The sequence below is a fragment of the Zingiber officinale genome, chromosome 8B (genome assembly GCF_018446385.1).
Source record: "Zingiber officinale cultivar Zhangliang chromosome 8B, Zo_v1.1, whole genome shotgun sequence".
Taxonomy (NCBI): domain Eukaryota; kingdom Viridiplantae; phylum Streptophyta; class Magnoliopsida; order Zingiberales; family Zingiberaceae; genus Zingiber; species Zingiber officinale.
In genome coordinates this window covers 79064856-79092042 of record NC_056001.1, presented here as the reverse complement: position 1 = coordinate 79092042, position 27187 = coordinate 79064856, and the positions used below count along the sequence as shown (strand labels likewise).

At 36.7% G+C, this 27187-nt stretch overlaps 1 protein-coding gene across 1 annotated transcript; it reads left to right on the top strand.

Moving 5' to 3' along the window:
* Positions 1–17147: 17147 nt before the first annotated feature.
* On the top strand, positions 17148–21058 carry LOC122015464 (neutral/alkaline invertase 1, mitochondrial-like). Its single transcript, XM_042572367.1, has 7 exons — positions 17148–17282; positions 17382–18103; positions 18382–18544; positions 18636–18847; positions 19075–19568; positions 20296–20344; positions 20431–21058. The coding sequence occupies exons 2-7, from the start codon at positions 17477–17479 to the stop codon at positions 20755–20757; spliced, it is 1872 nt and encodes a 623-aa protein (XP_042428301.1). The 5' UTR covers positions 17148–17282; positions 17382–17476; the 3' UTR covers positions 20758–21058.
* The last annotated feature ends 6129 nt before the right edge of the window (positions 21059–27187 follow it).

Sequence of the window (27187 nt, the reverse complement as noted above, 5' to 3'; positions counted from 1 at the left end):
TCGGGGAACGGGTCGTCACCTACTCCTCTTAGGAGAAGTTACCTGTTGCCAGATTGATCCTCCAGACCAACTGGACTTTTGCTCAAGATCCGAAGCTTCCAGTCTTCATGCTGGGTGTCCTCTCTATGACCTGCCCAAACTTCCACCAGTTCACAACACTAGGATTTCAACCTAGAGTCCTCGACTCTAGGATTTTGCCCGAAGCTCTCGACACGCCAAGACTTTCCGCCTAGACTTACCACCCTTAGGACTTTCCACCTGCATAACCGCAGGTAGGACTTTTGCGTAGGAACACTTAGGACTTTCCTGCAAGCTCATTCAAACTTGTTAGATCACAAGATAACTTAACTTTGGACCCTTTGACATAATCAAAATCTAGGTTTGATCGTCGGATACTTCCCACACCAACAATCTCTCCCTTTTTGATTATGGCAAAATGGTTCAAAGTTAAGTAAAACATAACAATAAATAAGTTTGTAAAGTTTGTAAAAAAAATTCCCTTATTCTCCTCCTTTCATAAAGGTTATGTTTAAATTCTTAACTTAGCTAAATTTTAGCTTTGAAAATAATTATTTGGATAAACACTTAGCTAAACTCTTTGAAAGTTTTTTTTAAAAAAAAAACAAAAAAAAAACTTAACTTTTAAAAAGATTTTGATAAAAACTTAACTTTAAAAATATTTTCTTATAAAAATACTTAACTAAGTAAATGATTTCTTTGAAAAAATACTTTAGTAAATACGTAGTTTCTGTCTTTTCATAAAATAATTTATTTTTCTTTTAAAAAAAACTAATTTGAACTTCCTCTTTTAGAAAAGTTTATCTTTGAAAATAATGTTTTAACAAAATAAAAATTAATGTCTTAACCTTCCTTTCACTCCCCCTTAATTAATGCCAAAAAATTTTTAGGGTCCTAGAATCCAAGCATGTAAAAAAATATAAAAGTTATTATTTATTTTTCTGATTTTCCATCTCACCCATTCTAGGTTATCAAGAATGTTCAGCTTATGAGTGTGTGTGTGAGACGGAGTTAAGTTAGGTTGATTTTATCTTTAACTTTGAAAAATATTTATGATATTGAAGTATATTTCAAAAATAATTTAAGTTAAATTTAAATTTTAAAAGTAAAGTATAAGTTTGAATTTGAAAGCATATACATTTGAGTAATTTGAATTTTTTTAAAAACTTTTAAACAATATTTAAAAATAATTATGATTAAGAATTTAAAAATTAAATCATTTGAAAATAATTTACTTTGATTAAAGATTTTAGAATTAATTGAAATTTATTATACTTTTAAAATTAATTATGACTTGAAACTAATTAACTTTTTAAAATTAATTATGATTTGAATTATGATCTGAAAATAATTATGATTTGAAAATAATTAACATTATGATTTGAAAGTAATTATAATTTAATTGTGATTTGAAAATAATTATGATTTAATTATAATTTGAAAATAATTATGATTTTGAAATAAAGATTTCAAAATTAATTAAGTTAACTTAATTGAATTAATTTTAATTAACTTAATTGAGTTTAATTAATTTGAGTTTGGTTAACTACTTTATATTTTAAATCTAGGACCATCTCACCTTTTCTAGATTTTCAATCAGGGAACCTTAATAGTTTTGTGAGATGGTTAATTTAATTTCAATCTATGGATTGATTTATAATTGAGTTAGACTAATGTTTTACAGTTAGTCAATTAAATATTTATTTCAATGATTGGCTTCAAAGCTGTGGCGAGGCACTAGGCATTCTTGGGTATGGGATCATCCACCACTTTTAGATAAAGTCTTTCAAAGAAATTGGATATTTAATTTCCTTTCAGAAACTCCTCGGTCTAACTAGTCAAGTGTGAATCAAAGCATAGGTCCTTATCTACCCTAGTCTAAGTGTGTATAATGAAAGCAGTAAGGCAAGCATCAAACAAATATATTTATTGATAACAATTATTTTTCTATTGGCTCCCCCTGGATCATAGCCTCGATAGAGTCTATAAAGGTAATGGATTTGATCCTTGGGAACCCAATATTGACCAAAGTCTAACTTGATTAATCAAGTTCGACTTAGGGACTCATGCTTGGACTAATTTTCCATTTGATCGATTTACTAATGATAAGTAGGATCTAAATCTTTGTTTGACCTTGTATACAAGCCCAGTTCAGTTGCATACGTCCCTTTTTTTTCCAAGAATCAGATCAAGATTCTTGGAGCCCAAAGTGAACCATTCCAATGAGTCCTTGAGTTCTTTGACTTGAGTTTTCAAATTGAAATTTTCTTCCTCAAGTTGTTGGACTTGGGTTCAACTTCCATTTTGAACTGGCTTCATCAAAGGACTTAGGTTAGTCTCCTCCTTAAGGATTGTTATCTCCTTTTGGAGTGACTTGGCTCGAAGGTTGGATTTTTCCAATTTTCTTAACAAATATGAAACTAAACTTTGTAAATCATCTATGTTAGTACTAGAAATTAGAGAGCTTACAATGTGATTAGGGCCTTCGGAAATGGATACGGATCCGTGGCTTCTCTCGGACTCAGTTTTCGGTTCACTCTCGATATCAGACTTAGACCCAGTTTTGGCAATGTCCACTTGTATCGGTAGAGCAAGGAAGCTTGCTTGCTCGTGTTCTTTGTCAAAATCTTCAGAGGACTTAGACCACGTTGCTTCTGGTTTGAACACTCGGGCTTGTAGTGTCCCTTCTAGTTGTAGCCATAGCAGGTAACTCCAGACTTGGCCTTCATGTTCGATTGAGTCACCTTCTTCTTTTTGCACATTTTTCGTACCAATTTTATGAGCTCTGCAGTAATTTCGTCATCTTCTGAGTCCGATTCATCTTCGAACTTGGGTCCGGTTCTGCGCTTTGCTTTTGGTACTCGCATTATACTTGTTCCTACCATCAGAGCTATACCTTTCTCGGTCGAACGTGCATTAGTCTGTTTGTGCAATTCAAATTATGAAAATAGCTCGTCTAGTCTAATTAAAGAAAGATCCTTGGATACTTTGTAAGCATCTACCATGGATGCCCATATGGTGTTCCTTGGAAACACATTTAGTGCATACATGATGAGCATGAAGCTGCCTCACTAACTCACCTTCCTATATTTTTATATTATATAATTTATTCAAAATTAGATCTCTTTTACTTACCTTCATGTTGGAAGTCCCTTTGTGGAGCTTGATTAGCTTTTTCCACATATCTTTGGCACTTGAGAATGGACCGACTTGGTTCAATTCTTCTTTGGTTAAGTCACATTGAAGAGTTTGTGTTGCTTTTGCATTGGCTTCAATTTTCTTATGAGTTGGTAAGTCCCATTTGTCGCAGGGGACAACTGCTCCGGTGTTATCGACTGGTAGGGAGAAGCCCGTTTGAATGATGGGCCATTGAAATAGTACTCCATTCTCTACCTCTATCTTCAAGTAGTACTCCATTCTGCCCTTCCCGTAACCGAAGTCTTCGCCGGAGAAGAAAGGCTTTGTGGGCTGTGTTATAGCCTTCTTTATGGGCCATTGACATAGAATCTCGCACATAAGAAAAAAATTATGAATGTTCCAAGACTTGATCTTGGATTAGTAGTGCGGGAGAAAATAAAATGCTAATTTCCTGAAATAATAATAATAATAATTATTATTATTATTTACAATTTTGACAAATGCGATATTTCGCTAATACTAATCAATGGTAAAAATATTAAAATAAATTTTTCAAAAATAATTTTGGAGGGAAAAAATAAAAGGCATAAGAATCTAATTTTTGAAAAAACGGACGAAAAAGGTAAAACTTGCTCGAACGGTAGTTGTACCGATTCAGAGCTGCCTCGCTCTGATACCAATTGTAGGATCGAAAAGCACTAGAGGGGGTGAATAGCGCTCATGGCTACTTCGTTCGTTTAAGTAATGAAAGAAATGAAAACACAGCAATGCTAACAAGTCCAAGATTTTACTTGGTTTGGAGTCTGCGGTGACTCCTACTCCAAGGCTCGCACGTAAGAGTGCTTTCGATGGGCAATCAGTAATCAATCTGAATACAAAATGATTACAGTTGTAACAAGTAACTTTTAAATAAAACAATACCGACAACTTCGTATAAGGAAATCTTTAGAAGAATCATCGTTGGAGCTTTCGGGCGTCGTGGAAGCATTTTCTAAATAGCTCGAAGAAGCGAAAGTCGTTCGTTGTGTTGTTTTGAAGCTCCTGGTCGAAGCTACTTTTATAGGCTATTCCAGGCGCTTAGACCACGTGGCTCGGCCACTCCGCGCGCGCCACATCAACTTGGCGATAACTTTTAAGTTTCGGGCGCTTGGACCAACTCGGGGTGGTCGGACTAGTTCTGGGTGCTAGGACCAGTTCTAGGTGCCCGGACTAACTTTTACCAACCTCTTATTTTCTACAAAATAAAGTTAGTTCAGGCATAAAACAATATATATAAACTGAAATTTGACAGCCTCTGACTGTCCGATTCTAACTTTGAGTTTCGTCGAAACTCTAGGTCGAACCGACGCCTATTATTCCCTCTTCGGGGAACGCGTCCTCACCTACTCCTCTCAGGAGAAATTACCTGTTGCTAGATTGATCCTCTAGACCAACTGGACTTTTGCTCAGCGTCCAAAGCTTCCGGTCTTCATGCTAGATGTCCGCTCCACAACCCGCCCAGACTTCCACCAGTTCGCGACACTAGGATTTCAACCTAGAGTCCTTGACTCTAGGATTTTACCCCAAGCTCTCGACTCGTCAAGACTTTCCTCCTAGGGTTACCACCCCTAGGACTTTTGTCTAAGAACACTTAGGACTTTCCTGCAAACTCATTCAAACTTGTTAAATCACAAGATAATTTAAATTTGGACCCTTTGACATAATCAAACCTTAGGTTCGATCGTCGGATGCTTCCTGCACCAATAACTAGTTTGTCAGCGTCATCAAGTGGAAGCACAAGGCTGATTTGGATGATTATCCACATCTCTATCTCGATCTTCAAATAGTACTCCATTCGGTTCTTCCAGTAGCTGGAATCTTCTCCGGAGAATAGAGGCGAACGTGCAATGCTGTAGCCTTCTTGGTGGGCCATTGTAGAAGAACATCTCGCACACAAAAAGAAAAAAAGAAACAAATATCCCAAGACTCGGTCTTGGATTAGTAGTGCGGGAGAAAAATAAAAATAGCAATTCACTACTAATAAAATGTTAATAAAAATATTATTATAAATTTTGGTAACTGCGATATTTTGTTAATACTAATCAATGGTGAAAAGATGAAAATAAATTTTTCAAAAATAATTTTGGTGGGAAAAAATGAAAAGCATAAGAATTTTTTTTTTAAGAGAAAAAAACAATGGCATATGATTTTGTTTTTCAAAAAAAGAACCCCCTTGCTCGATTGGTGGTTTTACCAAATCAGAGTGGCCTAGCTCTGATACCAATTGTAGGATCAATGATGTACTAAGGGGGGGGGGGGGGGTGAATAACACTCATGGCTAATTCATTCATTTGGGAAAACTCAGAAGAATGCAGCGGAATAAAAAAAAGAAACCAATGCAATCGCTAACAAATTTCTTTTACTTGGTTCGGAGCCTGTGATGACTCCTACTCCAAGGCTTGCAATTGTCGATCACTTTCGGTGGCAATCACTAATAGTTCAAAAATATTTTTCAAGTAAGCAATTACAAGTACCAAAAACAAAGTATACCGATAATAAAGAATTAGGAATTTGTTCAAAGTAGATGGTTGAGACCCCTTTTTATAGCCTCTTCATACCTAATCCGGATCATCTAATGTCGGGATCAAGTTTTGATTCAACCCAGATCAATCGACTGATTCCCAGGTTTGATCGACGAAACTTCCTGAATACACCCGACCTTCCATCCAGTCCTCCGGACTGGATGAGCCTTCGTTCAATCAACCAATCCCTCCGTTCGATCGACCGATCAGCTGATGGTCTCTGTCTTATCTGATCTGATCAACCTGGCTCAATCTGGTCACCACTTATCCTCAATTTGGTCGACTGATCACGAGGTTTAGTCGACCGATCCCTCGATCGAACCCGGTCTGATCTCTAGAAATCTGATCCTGCTGAACTGGAGTTCGGTCAACCGATCTGGCCGTTCGGTCGACCGATCAAGGCTAAGTCCAACTCTTCAAAACTGTTAGTTTCCTACAAAATAGAGTTAGACATAATAGCAAATAAGATATAAATCAATAACTGGACAACCTTCAGACTGTCCAATTCTGACTTCGAATTTCCTCTGGAAACCCTAGGTCGAACCGACACCTACTGTTCCCTTACTCGGGAACACGTCCTCACCTACTCCTCTCAGGAGAAGTTATCTATTGCTAAATCAGTCCTCCAGACTGACTGGACTTTCTGCCTAGGGTTACAACCTCCTAGGACCTAGGGTTACCTCCCCCTAGGGTTTTCCATCACCTAGGGTTATCACCTCCTAGGACCTAGGTGTTAGTATTAGCCCTAGTACCAATTATGAGATGATTGTAAAAGACTCAATTTTGTATCATATTTTATTATTAATAAAAGGCAAAATTGGTTATTATATTTATTTCAATTCAGTGTCAATTGAATAAGTATAATAATATCCTTGGTTAGTATATTCTTATATACAACATATTAATTGGTTGAATTGATAGTGAGATATTGTAGATATACATAGAACACTATTCTTAACTATTTGTAGTCAAACAATAATATACAAGGACAATATTAATGCGTTGAGACTAGCATGTAGGTCAACGGATGAATTAATCTCATAAGTCATGGATATGAGATATCAGGTTGACACATGGGTATATATTAGAGAATATATACTGAATGACCCGCCATAAGAATGTTTCATAGATCGTTATATGGGTGTCATAAATATTCTCATGTGACTATTGGTATGAATGGTCCTTAGACCTGAAGTCACTACAGTTCCCTACATATGGAGTTGTGTACTTTGGTATCGGCAAATGTCACCTATGACAAGGTGGATAATAAAGTCGACCATTGGGTATGCAATGAATTATGCAGAGGGATGTGAGTGATGTAGATGGGATCTATTCCTTCCATATGACGGAAGCAATATCTGTGGGCTGCTTGATTAGTAGGACACAAGAAAGCATGACCATGCTCAAATAAGTTAATATGAGATATTGAGCTTATTTGATTGAGTGTGTCTACTTAGAGATCAACAAATACAAAGGTTGATAAGAGGATGACACGATCTATGCCTCATTGATCAATCTAGATATCAAGGATAGAGGGGCCAAGTCATACAAGATAATAGCCACGGACAAGTTAGGTCGGATCTGGACTTTCTCGTCACTTGGGTAGCAATGATGCCTTGCTAGATGTCACTCATTACTTATGTATCTAAATGTTGATTTGGGTGCATTTCCAACATTATGAGAACCTATTGGGTCACACACAAAGAACAAGTAGATATGGAGATGGGTTCATTGGATTAAGTCTTATCTAAATTAGACTTATTGAGTAAGACTCAATTGGATCTAATTGTTAGATTAAGTCCAATTCAAACTAGATTCATTGAATCAATTAGAATGATTGGAATGGTGATTCATTGAATTCAAAATTATATGAGAATCAATGAGTTAGACTCATTGGGTGAACTTGAGTTCACCAAGACAGTTGAATGATCAATTTTGAGCCATTGGATTAGAAGATGAAAGGGTAAAACCCTTTGGTATTCATGAGATTGGTATATCTATCATTTGGATGATATTTTCATGATGTGAAAAACATTTAGTCTTCTTATTCTTCCTCCTTCCCTCTCTTGGCTGAAACCCCTTGTGTGGTTGCTAGCACAACCTTAGGTGGTTTCCATCTCTTTCTTGTGGGTTTGTGAGACAAATGAAGACAAGGCTTATTCGTGTGGATACCATAGAAGCGTGAACGTGTGATCGTGCTAAGATCCAAGCTGTCTGGAGTTCGTGAGCATGCATCAAAGGTATAACCACTGTCATGCAACTTACTATAGATTATTTTAAGAAATGCTTCTTCCCTTTGCATGGATTTGCTGGATAAAGGAACTAGAAGTTTTCCGTTGCGCTTTTGCGTGTTTAGCGCCCTAGTTCCTTACACTAGGGTTACCTCCCCTAGGGGTTTCCACCTGCCTAACCGTAGTTAGGACTTTCCATCACCTAGGGTTACCTCCCCCTAGGGTTTTCCACCTGCCTAGAATCCACTAGGACTTTTGCCTAAGACAACTTAGGACATTTGCCTAAGACAACTTAGGACTTTCCTACAAGCTCAATAAATCTTGTTAGATCACAAGACAACTTAACTTTGGACCTTTTGATATAATCAAAACTTAGGTTCGATCATCCGATGCACACCAACACAAACTCCTAGGGTTGGATCATTCAAAATTTGATCAAATGGGTGATTAGGCCTTATTCTAGGTCTTATGTTAGGGTCAACAATTGGTTCTAATTCACTAGGTTTAGGTTTTGATCATCTTCTATGTTTCTTTTATTTGATTAATATTTTCATTGATTGAGTTAGGTAAATTATTTTCTTCATCATAAATTATACTAGTTATTTCTTCAACTTTTAGGATATTTTTGTTATAGACTCTATAAGCGCTACTGGTTGTAGAATACCCTAAAAAGATTCTTGTTGTTGATTTTGATGTAAATTTACCTAAATAGTCTTTAGTGTTTAGTATGTGGACTTTACATCCAAAAATTTTTAGATAATTTATATTGGGTATTTTATTGTAATATATTTCATAAGGGGTTTTATTGTAAAATTTATTTATTAATATTCTGGTTTGAATATAACATGCTGTGTTTATTGCTTTAGCCCAAAATTAGTTACTTAGGCTATATTCGTTTAACATAGTTCTAGCAGCTTCTTGTAATATTCTATTTTTTTCATTCTACTAGTCCATTTTGTTAGGGAGTTCTAGGGCATGAAAACTCATGATAATATTAATTAATTTTAAAAAATTTAGTAAACTTATGAGTTTCGAATTCCCCTGCATGATCACTTCTAATTCTTTTAATTTTGGTATTTTTTATTTTCTATTAATTTACAAAAATTATTAAAGATTTTAAAAGTTTTATCTTTATTTTTTTTAGAAATTTTACTCAAGTAAATCTTGAGTAATCATCAATTATAACCAAGCAGTATTAGTTTCTACTTAGTGATTTGGCTCCATGTGAATCAAATAGGTCTAAGTGTAAGAGGTAAAGTATTGAGTTGGTTCGATTTAAGTTTATTGGTTTATGGGTTGACTTGGTTTGTTTACCTTGTTGGCAAGCATTACAAACTGTATTTTTTAAATTTTTTAATTTGGGTAAACTTCTAACTAAGCCATTTTGACTCATTTTTAAAATGAGTCTGATATAGGTGTGACCTAGTCTTCTGTACCACAACTTGGTTTCCTCTTGTTGTGTCAGAAGACACTTTAGTGAGGAGGTTGGTAGGTCAATTTTGTAAACATTAGTTTTCATAATTCCCTTAAGTATAATTTCAGGATATTCAATATTTTTAATTACACACTTAGAGTTAGAAAAGATAACTAAATAACTAGAGTCATATAGTTGACTTATGCTAAGTAAGTTAAAATTAAATTTATCAACTAATAGGACTTTTCGAATAATAAAATTGAAACTTAGTTCGATATTACCTATTCTGATTACCTTAAGTTTTCCATCATTACCGAACACAACTGACCCTAGATTTTTGAGTTTTAGTTTCGTAAACTTCAATTGATCTCCAGTCATATATCTGGAACATTCACTATCTAACATCCATTGACTCAAATCTTTATGTTCCTACGTATAAAGCAATTTATTTGGATTCAATTTAAAGGGATAAGATAGATTTATTGAGTTCAACTCCTTATTTTTTATCTCATCCAATCTAGGTTGTTAATCATATTATACCTATGGGTGTCTGTGAGATGGTTAAAATTTTTATCTTAAGTTTAATTCGTTTAGATTTGATTAGTTAATTAGATTTGAATTCAGATTTAGGTTAGATTTAATTGGCTTAATTAAGTTGATTTCAATTTTGGTTAAGTTTAATGAGTAATTGATTAAGTTCAAGTTTAATTTTAGTTAATTGATTAGTGATTAAGTTTAAGTTTAATTTTGGTTAATTGATTAGGTTTAAGTGATTAATTGATTTTGGTTAATTGATTAATTGATTAGGTTTAAGTTTAATTTTGGTTAATTGATTAGCTTTGAAAATTAATTAATAATTTATAATTGATTAAGGATTTTAAAATTAATTAAAGTTTTGAAGTTAATTTAATGTTTGATTGGTTTGAATTTAAGTTAAACTAATTCTCAATTTAAACTTAAATCCATCTCACCCTTTCTAGATTTTCAATCAGGGAACCTTATCTGTTCTGTGAGATAGTTAATTTTTTTTATCTTAACTTTAGATTGGAGTATAAGGATTGATTCACATTTGAATTAGACTATGGTTTAATAGTTAGTTAATTAAATATTTATTTTAATAATTAACTTCCAAGTTGTGGCGAGGCACTAGACCTTCTTGGATATTGAGATCATCAACCACTTCTAGACAAAGTATTTTAAAGAAATTAAATATTTAATTTTCTTTCTGAAAGATCCTAGGTCTAACTAGTTAAGTGTGAATCAGGCCTAAGTCCTTATCTATCCTAATCTAAGCATGAATAAGAAAAAGCAGTAAAGCAAATATCACATAAATTTATCAAATGAATATGGTCTTTCTATTGGCTCCCCCTAGATCATAGCCTCGATAGGGTCTATCAAGCTAATTATTTTGATCCTTAGGGATCAATATTGATCAAGTCTAACTTGATTAATCAAGTTAGACTTGGGGACCCATGCTTGGACTATTTTTTTCATTTATTTGATTAACAAGTGATAAATAAGATCTAAACTTGTTGTTAGCCTTATATATAAGTCCGAATTGTTTGTATACGTCTCTTTGTTTTCTAAGAATCAAATCAAGATTCTTGGAATCCATGGTGAATCGTTCCAATGCATCCTTTAGTTCCTTGACTTCGTTTTTCAGGCTGAAATTTTCTTCCTCAAGCTTGTGGACTTGAGTTGAGGTTCTAGTCTGACCTGATTCAGTCAAGGAGCTTGGGTTAGTTACTTCCTTGAGGGTTTTGACCTCCTCTTGGAGTGACTTGACTTGGAGATTGGACTTAGCTAACTTTCTTGACAAGTAAGAAATCAAGTTATGCTATCTAATTAAAGAGACACTTACATTGGTTTGGGAACCTTCTGAATCGAATACAAATCTGTGGCTTCGCTCGAACTCGGCTTTTGATTTAGTCCCAAACTCGGATTCAACGAATTGATCTCAAACTGGAAGTGCGAGGAAGCTTGTTTGTTCGAGATCTTCGTCGAAGTCTTCTGATAATAATTCGTCCTATGTTGCTTGTAGTGCCTTCTTTTTCCGTTGCTTCCTTTCTTCCTTTTGATTTGGACAATTTTCCTTGATGTGTCCTTTTTTGTTGTAGCCATAGCAGGTGTCTTCAAGCTTCATTTTTAAGTTTGGGCTTGGTTGCATCGTCTTTGACTAGATCACCTTTTTGATCTCATGTTTTGTGAAGCCCTTCTTTTTTTTGCACAATTTTTGTAAAAGGTTGACGAGCTCGGTGGTGATCTCGTCGTCGTCTTCTGACTCTGATTTGTCTTCAGGCTCAGGTTCGGTTTGGCGCTTGACTCTTGGGTCCTTTGTTTTGTTTGTACCTATGAAAAAGACAATACTTTTCTTGACTGAAGGTGTATTAGTTTATTCATGTAATTCGAATTCTGAAAATAATTCATCTAATCTAATTAAGGAAAGATCCTTAAAAACTTTATATGCATCTAACATAGATGCCTACAAAGTGTTCCTTGGAAATGTATTTAGTGCATACCTAATGACATCGTGAGTCTCCACCTTTTGATCAATTGCATAGAGACAATTGAGAAGGTCTTGGATGCATGCATGTAGTTGACTCGTCAATTCACCTTCCTACATTTTTATATTATAGAGTTTATTTAAAATCAAATCATGCTTACTTACTTTAGTGTCGGAAATTCCTTCATGCAGTTTGATTAGCTTCTCCCATAGGTCTTTAGCGCTTGAAAATGGACCAACTCTGTTTAACTCTTATTTTGTTAGGCCACATTATAGAATACACGTTGCTTTGGTGTCAGCCTTGATCTTCTTCATCATACTTGTGTCCCAGTTCTCGCATGATACTAGTTTTCCAGCGGCGTCAAGTGGAAGCACAAGGCTGATTTAGATGATCACCCACATCTCGACTTACGTTTTGAGGTAGTACTCCATTCGACCCTTCCAATAGGCGAAATCCTCGTCGAAGAAAAGAGGGGGGCGTGTTGTGCTGTAACCTTCTTGGTGCGTCATTGTTAAAGAGAATCTCGCACACAAAAAAATAATGAACGTTCCAATACTTGGTCTTGGATTAGTAGTGTGGAAAAAAAATATAATAAAACTCGAGTGGTGTTTGCACCGACCTCGAGAAATGAAAAAAGCTCGTTTGCAAAAAATAATTTTGATCGGAAAAGAGGCAACTGTACTGATTCCGATTGACTTCGAAAAATTTAAAACTAATACCACAAAAAATTTGCTTGAATGGTGGTTTCATCAATTCGAAGCGACTCCACTCTGATACCAATTGCAGGATTGATGCCTGCTAGAGGGGGTGAATAGGACTCGTGACTTTTTCACTCGTTTCAAAAAATATAGAATAACGCAACGGAAGATAGAAAGAGACAAGGAGCAATGCTAACAAGATTTCTTTTACTTGGTTCGGAGTCTGTGACGACTCCTCCAAGACCCGCAATCGTTGATCGCTTTCATTGGGTAATCACTATAAGTTGAGAAATCTCTTTTACAGATATGCAAATACAGGTGCTAAAATTAAAGACAACATTTACCGACAATAAAGAATAGTAGTAGTTCGTCGATTGTTGGAGCAGTAGTTAGCCGTTGTTTAGTTGTTCCAGAGCAGTGCGCACATAAGAAGATCATTTTGCATGTGTTGTCTCGAAGCTATTGGTCGACCCTCCTTTTATAATTGAGCCAGACTTGATCCAGATCCACTGATCTCGGGATCAGTCTTTGACTCGACGCTGATCGGTCGACCAATCGGTGTTCAGTTGACCGAACCCTCTTAACCTACCTAGCTTCTTATCCACATGCTTCTACTTGGATAAGAGTCTTCATTCGGTTGATCGATCCAGTCGTTCGGTCGACTAATCCGTCGATGATCTCTGACTTATCTGATCCGATCAACCCGGTCTGAAGCTAACCCACCATTCGATCGACTGAACCTCCCTGTTCAGTCGACCGATCCCTTGGTCAACACTTCACCGCGAGCTGGAATCTGATCTGTTCACTTAGTGGTTCGGTCGACCGAGCAAGGCTAAATCTGATCCTGCAAAAATATTAGTTTCGTGCAAAACAAAGTTAGACTTAAAGACAAACAACAGGTAAATAGGTAACTTAACAGCCTTCGGACTATCCGGTCCTGACTTTGAGTTTCGCTGAAACTTTAGGTCGGACTGATGCCTACTGTTCCCTCTCGGGGAACTCTTCCTCACCTACTCCTCTTAAGAAAGTTACCTTTTGCTAGATCGGTCCTCTAGACCGTTTGGACTTTTGTTTGACGTCCGAGACTCTAGGACTTTCTACTGAATGCTCGCTCCACGACCCATCCAGTCTTCCACCTGGTCCATGACCACCAGGATTTTCACCTAGAGTCCCCAACTCTAGGATTTTGCCCAAAGTACTAATCTGTCACGATTTCATTACATAACCGCAGGTAGGACTTTTCATCACCTAGGGTTACCACCCCTATGACTTAAGGTTACCTTCTCTTAGGGTTTTCTATCTTCCTAGAATTCACTAGGGTTGCGTTTGGTAGGGTGTAATATGTCCTGTAATGTAATTCAGATTACATTACAAGACTGATTATTTTGTTTGGTTTCATTTTTAACTTGTAATGTAATGTAATCTGGATTACAAAATGTAATGAAGTTTTGTAATCTGGATTACAAAACAAACACATTGTAATATGATTACATTACGAGGTCACCTTTTAACAAAAATTTGAATGTCAAATATACCCCTAGTCTATTGCCGCCCATCTTCGCCCGCCGCCACTGCCACCGCCCACCATCGCCCCCCCCGCGGCCGGCGACCGTCGGCGACCGGCGACCGTCGGCGACCGGCGACCGTCGGCGACCGGCGACGACCGACGATCGGCGGCGGCCAGCGACCGGCGACAGCAGCCACCGCAAGCTCCGATAGAGATGTAGCGTCCACCGGTAGAAGTCGTAGGATATTTTTGTTATTTTATAATAATACGAATTACATTCCTTATAAAAATAATAACCACCAAATAAAAGAATGTAATCACCTTTGTAATCAAAGATTACATATGGCTACGTTTGGTTGGGTGTAATGTAATCTAGCTTGTAATGTAATCAAATTTGTAATGTAATGTAATATAATCTTGATTACATTACTACGTTTGGTAATTTAATGTATGTAATATTTCATTACAAAGGTGATTACATTCTTTTGTTTGGTGTCCATTATTTTTTATAAGGAATGTAATTCATATTATTATAAAATGACAAAAATATACTGTGACCTCTATCGGCGGTCGCCACACCTCTGCCGGAGTTTGCGGCAGCCATCGGCAACTAGCTGCCGCCGCCACCGTCGGTCGTTGCAGCAGGCCACCGTCTTCGCCAATCGGCGGCGATGGGCGATGGGCGATGGCAGGCGGGCGACGACCAGCGGGCAACGGTGGCGGACGGTGATCGGCGGCCGACGATTGGCAGCGACAGTGGTGGCCGATTGCGGGCGACCGGCGACCGGCGGCAACCGGCGACGACCGGCGGCGGCCGGCGACCGACGACCGACGGCCGGCGACGAAGGTCGGCGACCGGTGGCGGGCGCCGGTCGACAACAGACTAGGGGTATATTCGGCATTTAAACTTTGGTGAAACAATGACCTCGTAATGTAATCAGATTACATAGCATTTGCTTTGTAATCCAGATTACAAATTTTCACTACCTTTTGTAATCCAAATTACATTACATTACAAGTTTTAAATCAAACTAAACAAAATAATCGACTTTGTAATGTAATCTGGATTACATTACAAGGTAGATTACAGGCTACCAAACGCAGTCATATTTCATTACCAAACGTAGTAATGTAATCAACATTATATTACATTACATTACAAATTTGATTACATTACATGCTCAATTACATTACGCCCAACCAAATGTAGCCTAGGACTTTTGTCTAAGAACACTTAGCAATTTCTTACACACTTGGTTCAACACTTGTTAGATAATTAGACATTTTAACTTTTTAACTTTTTGCTATAATTAAAACATACGTTCGATCGTTTGATGCTCTCTGTGTCAACATCTCTGCATCAACAGAAAGTCCGACTACAATTGTTGGGTCACTTGGTGTTTTCCAGATTTACCCTGTGATCGGTTGAAACTTCTTCAGGATAGAATCGATCATCTTCAAGATTAGTTAGTTCGAAAAATTAAATATTTGAATTACCAAGAACATAATTATCCTTTTACGATAAACATCACATATAAACTTTTAACCCTACATGATTAATCATTTGGAACGGTAAAGACAGAAGTGTTCAATTATACTTGAATCCATAATATTTGTTACCTCTTGGAGTTGTACGACATAGTTTTCCGGATCTATATGATTTCCCTAAGGGTGCATTTGGTTGGAAGTTATCTTTAATAATTTTGGTTATCCATTTAAAATTATCAATGAAAACCCTGTTTAATTTAGGTAATCGATGATTCTCGAGTAATATTTCATGCACGACACGTCAGCAAAAGGGACATGCAATCCAGAATCGGAAAACCTCGGAAAACTGAGATTTTTCTTGATTCTGAGGTTAACAAAAATTTTTTACCCAAAATACTCTCGAATAAAAGAAAAATGTGATAAAAAAGAAAAATATAAAGAAAAAATAAAATAAAAAACTTTTAAAAAATTTTAAAAACATAAAAAGAACTTTAAAAATTAAAAAAATAATTTAAAAAAAACATAAAAAAAATAGAAAAATAAAACAATGTAAAAAATAAAAAAAACATTAAAAAATAATAAATTTTTTAAAAATATATATAAAAAGTAAAAAAAAAGAAGAAATAGGAAAAAAATTTAAAAAAACATAAAAAATAAAAAATAGGAAAAATAAATAATTTTAAAAAATAAAAAAACGTAACAAAATTTTAAAAATGAAAAAAAATAAAAAAAACTTTAAAAGAAATAAAAAAAATGAAAAGAAAAAAAAAACACATAAAAATAAAGAAAAATATGAAAAAGAAGAAATAAAAAAAACGTAAAATTTAAAAGATATATATGGTTGATTTTGTAACTAAGGGTAATATAGTATAATATTAACTTAGGTTATTTATTAAAACTTTCAAACAAACAAAATTTTGTTACATTACTTAAATTGAACCAAACAACATTTGGTTATGTTTTATTCCCCATAATCTTGGTTATGTGATTACTAAGTAATCACATAACCAAGATTATACATGATAATTTGAATCAAACGCACCCTAAGAGTTTCCTTTATAATTTTCTTAGGTACTCTGGGGAAGAAGAGAATAAATGATGGCCCAAAATCGATTCATCCAACAAACTAATAAAATCATGATCCGGGGACTATAACTCCAAATTTATATAGGAAAAAACCCTATTAGGATTTTCCTTTTGATATTTTAGATTTTAACCCATCATTAAAATATAAAGTATCTCTACACATAAAAAGACATACCCTATAAAATACATTAAAATCTAAATATCCAAAACCTCAATTAATAACCCTTAATTGAGTTTACAGTAATACATAATTATATTTCATATATAAATCTAACGTTATATTAATGATCCAACGACCTAAAGACGGATTGGCCTAATATTAGCTCAGGTTCAAGCATGATTAGTTGACATGGCTTATCTAGCCCTATTATGGGCGTTGACGTTGACATACACATAGACATAATTAGCACTAGCCGATGGAAAAACTTTATCCGTTTAAGATCAGGAATCATTCCGTCCCTACAAAACGCGGTGTGGGGCGACTGCCAGTATTCTCGTCGTATGTTGGTAGGTTGCGTGCCTACGTTGCCTGTTGGTTCCTTTTTCTTCTCCGCTTCCTCCCTTTTCCGTGTACTCGACCTCCGTTGACCACAGTCGCATATTCAATATTTAGTAAAGGTTCTTCTTCAATGGAAAGGTAAAGGTCGCCCATTTCCCTCGCATTTCTTCCTTTTTCCACCATCCTATCAACTCAATCATCCCCTCAATTTAACTCGTTAATTGCTCGCCTATCCAGGCTCTCCTCTACCGATCGGTCCATTTTTTTTTGGTGTTGGTCGCAGCGAGATTTTTTGCTGTTGCTGTTGGGCGGTGCTGTTTTCGATCGGTTTTATGATCCGTGTGATGAATGTAATCGGATCCATGGGGCTCGCCGTCGCCGTGAGGCCTTGCTGCCGCCTCTTCGTGGCCCATATTTTCACAAGATGCCCGGGCCAGTACTGCCTCCGCTCGCTCCCGCATAGCCGATCCTCCGCTGGATGGGTCGGCACTGCTGTCGCTCAGTCGAAGGGTGGGGCCCCGTTCTCTGCCCGACAAGTCTCGGACTCAGTTGGCCCCTTGTCCGGGACCGTGCCCGGCGCCGAGAAGGCTTTCGAGCGGATCGTCGTCCCGGACCACACTGAAGCGAAGCATCTTGTCGTCGAGAGTGCGGTGCCGTTGAAAGAGAAGAAGGCTGCAAAAGTGGAAGTAAAGAGGGTGGAAGACAAGGAGCAGGCGGAGGAAACGAAGGGCAAGGACGTGTCGGAATCGAAGAAGGAGGCGTGGCGGTTGTTGAAGAATGCGGTGGTGAGTTATTGCGGGAGTCCGGTGGGGACGATGGCGGCGAACGATCCCTTCGCGGAGCTGCTCAATTACGACCAGGTCTTCATCCGCGACTTCGTGCCGTCAGCCCTAGCTTTTTTGCTTAAAGGGGAGACGGAGATCGTTCGGAACTTCCTTCTCCACACCTTGCAATTGCAGGTGAAGCTAACCTAAATCTCGTTTTCTTCATTTACTATCATAATTGGCGCAACCTATTATTCTAAAGAAAGATTTTGGCTAACACAAGATCACACACTTTCAAATTTTTAAAGCTTTTCTTAAATATAATATTAGCATAATCTGAAATATAATACAAATCCTTTCTTAAGGTATTCCAGAAAAATAGAAAGTTTTGAAGTACAAAGTGAGATATTTGTTACTTTGTTTGATAGGTTTGTGACAAATGCAGTACTGTGTTCTTATTTTCTGATATGCAGAGTTGGGAAAAGACTGTGGATTGCTACAGCCCTGGGCAAGGCTTGATGCCAGCTAGCTTTAAGGTTAGAAATATTCCTAAGGGAAACAAGGGAGAATTTGAGGAGGTCTTGGACCCTGATTTTGGTGAATCAGCCATTGGTCGCGTTGCTCCAGTAGATTCCGGTTAACTTTCATTGAGATTCATACCATTATTTTTTCTGTGATGCATAAATTTAAGTATTAGGATCTTTAAACATAATGTTCTCTATGGCAGGATTGTGGTGGATCATCCTGCTAAGAGCTTATGGAAAGATTACTGGAGATTATGCTTTGCAACAGAGAATCGATGTGCAAACTGGCATTAGACTGATTTTAAATTTATGCTTATCAGATGGGTTTGACATGTTTCCTACTCTGCTTGTCACTGATGGGTCTTGCATGATAGATCGCCGAATGGGAATCCATGGACACCCTCTCGAAATCCAGGTATGTATTGGCTTTAGATACTTATCAGTTCAGCATTTTGTACATAAACCATACTCAGATTTCATTTGAGCTATGTGGTTGGGAGCTCCAGATCTGTTTTGCGTTAACTTTCAGATATTGTCTAGTCTTTTTTTCCTTAAAAATTATTTTCTTGATTGTCAATTGACATATTTGTGATGTTTTATGGTATAATTTGTCCATGATGTTTGAAATATTACAATAAACAGGCACTGTTCTATGGTGCATTGCGTTGTTCGCGTGAAATGATTGTTTCCAGTGATGGTTCAAAGAGCCTGCTGCGTGCTATTAACAACAGACTTAGTGCATTGTCATTTCACATCAGAGAATACTATTGGGCAGATATGAAAAAGGTCAATGAGATATATCGTTACAAAACTGAAGAATATTCTCAAGATGCTATTAACAAGTTCAACATATACCCTGAGCAAATCCCTCATTGGTTAGTGGATTGGATCCCTGAAAAAGGTGGCTACTTCATTGGCAACCTTCAGCCAGCACACATGGATTTTAGGTTCTTTTCACTTGGTAATTTATGGGCCATTTCATCATCTTTAGCCACTCCTTGGCAAGCTGAGGGCATCCTTGATCTGATTGAAGACAAATGGAATGACCTTGTTGGGACTATGCCTCTTAAGATATGCTACCCTGCTATAGAGGATGAAGAATGGCAGATAACTACTGGAAGTGATCCAAAAAATACGTAAGATGTTATACAACATCATTCTTTTCCTTTGTTGTACCTTGATTTTCCATCTGGGTATTGGTAGACTATGGATTAGATGTTACCTGTTAACGTTTCCACTATACCCCAAAAAACCAAACTTTGCCTTGCATAGAGTTACTAGTGTATGATTAGCCTCTACATTTGAAATCACTATGCATTGATAAGCTTACTTTTAGCATGAGATTAAAACTTCACATAAGTCGTGTTTGTTTGTTGAGTTCATGTTTTACGAACTTAGATATATAATACTGCAGTCTTAGGTTTGAAAAGCACATAGCACATTCTTTGGCGATCAGCAAACATATTCCAATGCATAAACTTTTAACATTTTCAGTTTTATATTCCTATAGATACTCCAACAAAAATCTTTTATTTTCCTGTTCCGATAGATACTTCGCCTTTATATCTACCTCAGTTGCACAACTACCTGATTTGATTTCTCATCAATATATGAAGAGTATTTGACGACATTTCTAGAGAAGAATAAAGTCTACACTGGATAATTTGCTTTCTACAATGTGGAAGGGGCAAGAAAACTGTATTGTAAAACTCAAGATCAATATATCTAATTGATACTTGTTTTGCTTGATCTTCCACTGTTGGAAAAAGAAAAGCCCCACACATATTTTTGCACATTTGAAGAGAGTTGCATCCGTGAGTGCGCTCTGCGATATTTCCTAACAAGAATTTCTTGTTTTTACAGACCTTGGTCATATCATAATGGAGGATCATGGCCTACTCTTATGTGGCAGGTAGAAGTCTTGACATGGAGGACTAATCTCAAGTTTAAGTTCTTATAAATAAATTACTTAAACATATGGCTTTTCTGTTGCCCTAGTTCACATTAGCGTGCATCAAAATGGGTCGGCCTGAATTAGCCAGGAAGGCAATCAGTGTAGCCGAGAAGCGGCTTTCAAAGGAAAAGTGGCCTGAATATTATGATGCCCCAACTGGGAGATTTATTGGAAAGCAATCGCGACTTTATCAGACATGGACTGTTGCAGGGTTCCTTACCTCAAAGTTGTTGACTGAGAATCCTGGGATGGCATCCATGCTTACATTTGATGAGGATCTGGAGCTCCTGGAGGGCTGTGCCTGCAGCCTAATAAAGAGTCCTCGTACCAAATGCTCACGAAATGTGGCAAAGTCGCACGTCTTTCTGTAAAGTATTTCATTGTTTACTTTCAGTTTTCATGTTTATTTTTATTTTTCATATTCACACCTGTACAGATGTGAGGAGGTTAGAAAGAAATCATTCACAGAAGGGATCTAACTCCATACTGAGAGAGCATAGATCCCTTCTTGCTTAGCTAGATACTGGTTATATTGATTTCCCACTGGTTCTTCATGGTATGCTCAGTGTTTTGGTTGAGCCACCATTGACGACGACTACGTGGTCTGATGCGGCCCAATGTTGGGTGTGTGACAGGAAACTAATACATTCTTATATAATAATAACATTTGTATTTTGTGATGATACTGAAAGGTACTGAATGCTCAGTGTTGCCTTTTGTTCCTTGGATTATATAATGTTGCCCTGCGATCCCAATTATGAGCTGTAAGAGTTATTTTTTTTAAAAATTTTTGAGGTGATTTTTTGTGATCTTGCTTGAATCAAACTAACTTAGTTCCAACATTTACTATTTTTCAAACTCATGACATGACATATATATTTTATATAACAAAATTCAATCACGATAAACTTATTAACAGAATTCCGTGTCAAAAAACAATGAAAATTAACAAATAATTAAATGCATCAGTGAAGTGGAAAATAAATTGTATAAGGCACACCACTTAATTTATATACAATTTACCTCTCGCATTTTTTTTTTTACAAAGACTTTCTTTGTCAAAACTGATCAAGCGCTCAGCGACAAATTAACAACAGAAATCAGCGTAGTATATTTCTTTAAATTATAATTAAGTAAATTGAGAAATTATAATTCAGTAAATTGAGTTCCGTTGCCCAGAATTAAAAGTGAACTGAAGTGAAAAAAATAAAACTGAGACGAAGCCTCAAAATTTTTTATTAATTAATAAATACTAGTCGGTCAACAAATACACAAAATCATGTAGCAAGATTTCTACAATTAAGATTTTACTGCCTATGCGATAGTAAACGAATCAAATAAGGATTGCTCCCTTATTTCGCATTTGATTCCTATCTCATCTTAACTTTGATTATTATATCATTCTCGAGATTCATTCGTTATGTTAATATTAACCCTAGTATTAATTATGAGATGATTGTAAAAGGCTCATTTTATATCATATATCATTATTAATAAAAGATAAAGTTGGTTATTATATTTATTTCAGTTCAATGTCAATTAAATAAGTATAATAATATCCTTGGTAATAGGTTCTTATCTACAACATATCAATTGGTTGAATTGATAGTGAGATATTGTAGATATATAAGAAACACTACTCTTAACTATTCCTAGTCAAACATTAATATGCAAGGACAATATTAATACGTTGAGACTAGCATGTAGGTTAACAGATGACTTAATCTCACAAATCATGGATATGAGATATCAAGTTGACACATGGGTATATATTAGATAATATATACAGAATGACCCACCATGAGAATGCCTCATGGATCGTTATATGAGTGTCATAAACATTCTCATGTGACTATTGGCATGAATAGTCCTTAGACCTGAAGTCACTATAGTTCCCTACATAAGGAGTTGTGTACTTTGGTATCGGCAAACGTCACCTGTAACAAGGTGGACGATAAAGTCGATTACTGGGTATGCAATGAATTATGCGGAGGAATGTGAGTGATGTAGATGAGATCTATCCCTTCTATATGACGGAAGCGATATTTGTGGGCCCCTTGATTAGTAGGACACAAGAATGCATGACCATGCTCAAAATGAGTCAATATGCGATATTGAGCTTATTTGATTAAGTGTGTCTACTTAGAGATCAAGAAACACAAAGATTGATAAGAGGATGACACGTTCTATGCCTCATTGATCAATCTAGATATCAAGGATAGAAGGATTGAGTCATACAAGATAATAGACACGGAAAGGTTAGGCCGGATCTCGACATTCTCGTCACTTGGATAGCAATGATGCATTACTAGATGTCACTTATTGCTTATGCTTCTAAAATGGTTTTAGATACATTGCCAATGTTACGAGAGCTTATTGGGTCACACACAAAGAACATGTTGATTTGGAGATTGATTATGGGGTTAAGTTTAATTCGAATTATACACATTGAGTTAGACTCGAATGAATTCGGATTAGACTTATTGAGTAATGGGTTAAACTCATTGGTTTATTGGGTTAATGGTTTATTGGGTTAATTGTTAATCCAATATTCTAAATCCAACCCATTAAGATTAATGAATATTAATAGAGATTAATATATCATTAATCTAAAGGAAAATCAAGAGATAAAAATATTTTGTATTCATTGGATGAATACAAAAGTCATTGGTAATAGTAACTTTAGGTGAAGTAACCTTTTTGGTAAAGTAATCTTTTCGGTGAAGTAACCTATTTGGTAAAGTAACCCTTTTGTGAAGTCACCTTATATAGATGAAGTGACCTTTTGGGTGGTGATGTATGCCCAAGGGCTGAAGATAGGAGAGATCAGTTATCACTTCCGGAAGGTCCAATTACAAGACTACGGGCAAAGCGTTTCAAGGAAGCACTAAATGGGCTAATCAAAAAATATTGGGAGGACTATGAGCAAGGAGAAACCAAGATAATCGCAACTGCTAGTTGTGGCATAATCCACGTAATCGAGCATAACCATCCATGACTGGCCGCGCTTAACTGAAGAACGCTAATAAGCATGCAAAGCATGGGAATTTGTTCATGCATGAAGACTTAAGTATTTTAGATTATTTAATGAAGCATGCAACTTGAAACTCTAATTGTGCATGCATTTATTTTGTTTTGGGTTTCTAGATAGCTTGCATAAGGCATGCAACATTGGGACTCTAATTGTGCATGTACTTATCTTGTATTTTTCCTTGTTCACTCCCATTATATAAGGGAGGAACATCTTAGTATAAAGCAACTTAGTTTTTGGTGAGATTGTGTGCTCTCTTAGTTCTTGAAAGAACTTGCTGAACTTATCGAGTCTACTCTCGTGGCGTTCAACCTATCGAAACTTATCACCCCTAGGTGTGGCGTTTCTTTCCTTCGTAGGCTTGGTTCTTGCCAATTCTTGGTTATGGGTCAAGGCTCACACTCTTGTCGTTTAGTTCTTGGGGTTCTATCCGCCTTTGTTTCGGGTTCCATCACATTTGTTGGTGGGGTTCGTATCATCTGGTATCAGAGCTTCGGTTCAAAGGCAAGTGCAAATCTATCTTTACTTGTTGTTCAACCAAAAGCAAAAAAAAAAATCGTCGAAAAAAAAGAGAGTGCATCGAAAAGACAAAAAAGAAGAAGAAGAAGAAGAAAGCGCAAAAAAAAAAAGCTGCTTTTGTGAATCGAAGTAAATTGCCTTCAACAATTCTTTTCTTGTTTTCCTTATTCTCAAACTTCTACTCTTTCATTTTCTCTTAAAATTCTACTATCATAAATTTCTATGATATCTTTTGAATTGCTACGTGATATTCTGATTTGTTCTAGAGTTTGATCAAGAACTGAGAGATATCATCAATTGAGAGCTACCACCCAAACGTGAGTTGAGTGCTTGTGAGGTTTTCTTTCATTTTGTAGCCATGTCCAACAACTAGGAGGATGGAGCAAATGAGGGGGCTAGGCCACTTCCGAACCTGCAATTACAAGCATTGATGGGGGAGATGCAGCGGATGATGAGGGCGGAATTAGAATCTATCCATGAGAGGTTGGATCAGGTGGAGGATGGGACACCAAGAAGACATCAACAAGACCGTATTACTAGACCACAACGAAGACATGCCCAAGGGATTGATGTCGAAGAAGATGAAGAGGTTATTGTGGAAGACTTTGATGAGCAAAACTACAATCGGGGCAGGATTGGACATCGAGGAGATAGAAACAGAACTAGAAGAAATAATGATTTAGAAGGGATTAAGATGAAAATTCCAACCTTCCAAGGAAGAAATGACCCAGAAGCTTACTTGGAATGAGAAACTAAGATGGAAATGGTGTTTGACTGTTATGAATTCTCAGAGTTTAAAAAGGTGAAGTTAGTTGCCATTGAATTCACTGATTATGCTATTGTTTGGTAGGATCAAGTGGTGATGACTCGGAGAAGGAATAGAGAGCAACCTGTGTCCACTTGGGAGGAGATGAAAGTGCTCATGAGAAGGAGGTTTGTACCCAGCCATTATTATAGAAGCTTATATCAGCGGCTTCAAAGGTTATCTCAAGGCTCCAAAAGTGTGGATGAATATTTCAAGGAGATGGAGTTTTCCATGACCCGAGCTAATATCGATGAAGATCAGGAAGCCACCATGGCCAGGTTTTTACATGGTTTAAATACAGAAATTGTTGAATTGCAGCATTATGTTGAGCTGTCGAATGTTGAGCTGTCGGATATGGTCCACTAAGCACAAAAAGTGGAAGAACAACTCAAGAGGAGAGGATTGGCTAGGAAAGGACAACCAATGACTACTCACGGCACATGGCGAACAACTCCAAGAAAGGAGGAACAACCTCAAAATAAGCCAAAGTTTGAACCCTTCAAGAAGCCCAAACCCACACCATCAACTACTCAAGGTAATCGCGAGCCCATTTCCTCCAAAACTCGTGATATCAAGTGTTTTAAATGTCAAGGGCATGGTCATATAGCTAGTCAATGTGTGAACAAAAGGGTTATGGTAATAAACGCTCAAGGTGAACTTGAGTCAGAAGATGAGGATGAAATAGTTGAAGAAGTGCCACAAAAAGAGGACAGTGATGATGAACAACATGCTGTTATTGAAGACTTATTGGTGGCCCAACGAGTTCTCAAGCTATAAGCTAAGGAGGAAGAAGGTAATCAAAGGGAGAATTTGTTTCATACCCGTTGCTTTGTCAATAACAAGGTTTGCAGTGTTATTATTGATGGGGGAAGTTGCACCAATGTGACAAGTACTGATTTGGTGGAGAAATTATCACTACCAACTCGGAAACATTCACGACCTTATCGACTCCAGTGGCTAAACGATTACGGAGAAATCAAGGTAACAAAACAAGTCTTGGTAGCAATCTCCATTGGCAAATATGAAGACGAGCTGTTGTGTGACGTGGTCCCCATGCATGCATGCCATCTATTGTTGGGAAGACCTTGGCAATTCGATCGAAAGGTAACACATGATGGCCTCACAAATAAGTATAGTTTTACTATGAAAGGGCAACCTATTATTCTTGTACCGTTGACTCCAAGACAAGTTATGGAGGACCAGTTGAGACTACAAAAAGCAAATGAAAAGAAGAAAGAAAAAGAAATTGAGAGAAAAAAGAAGAAGAGGGAAAGAAAAATGAGAGGAAAGAAGATGAGAGGAAAGAGACAAAAGGAGTGGGCAAGGAAAAAAAAGGAGAGAGAAAGAAAAATATTTTTTATGCAAAAAAAAGTGAGATTAAGCGAGCTTTGTTTTCAAATCAGCTGCCCCTTATCCTTTTGTATAAGGAGTCACTCTTGAGCACTAACGACCTTAACAATTCTTTGCCTAGTGTTATTGTTTCTCTCTTACAGAAATTCGAGGAGGTCTATCCTGAAGAGGTTTCGCATGGTTTACCTCCCATTAGAGGAATTGAGCACCAAATTGACTTCATACCTGGTGCCTCCATTCCGAATCGACCTGCCTATAGAAGCAATCTGGAGGAAGCTAAGGAACTTCAAAGGCAAGTTAATGAATTATTAGAAAAGGGGTATGTTCGAGAAAGAATGAGTCCTTGCGCCGTGCCTGTGTTACTAGTTCCCAAGAAGGACGGAACATGGAGGATGTGTGTGGATTGTCGAGCCATCAACAACATCACGGTAAAGTATCGCCATCCAATTCCTAGGATTGATGATTTACTTGATGAATTGCATGGTTCTTGTGTGTTCACAAAAATTGATCTTAGGAGTGGATATCATCAGATTAGGATGAAGGAAGGTGATGAATGGAAAATTGGTTTTAAAACTAAGCATGGCTAATATGAATGGTTAGTAATGCCTTTTGGCTTAACTAATGCTCCTAGCACTTTTATGCGTTTGATGAACCATATTTTGCGTGCTTTCTTAGAGAAATTTGTAGTTGTGTATTTTGATGATATTTTGATTTTTAGCAGAAGCTTAGAAGATCATATTACACATTTAAGGTTAGTTTTGAGTGTGCTAAAAGAAGAAAAGCTTTTTGCTAACCTCGATAAATGCACCTTTTCTACGGAGAAAGTCGTGTTTCTTGGTTTTGTTGTTAGTACTAAAGGCGTTGAGATGGATGAGGAAAAGGTGAAAGCAATCAAAGAGTGGCCAACACCGACAACAATTAGCCAAGTGAGGAGTTTTCATGGTTTGGCCAGCTTCTATCGATGGTTTGTTCGTGATTTTAGAAATATTGCAGCTCCTCTTACTAAAGTCATCAAGAAAAATGAGTCATTCAAGTGGGGAGAGGAGCAAGAGAGGGCCTTCAACACTTTGAAAGAAAAGCTAAGTTCTGCTCCTTT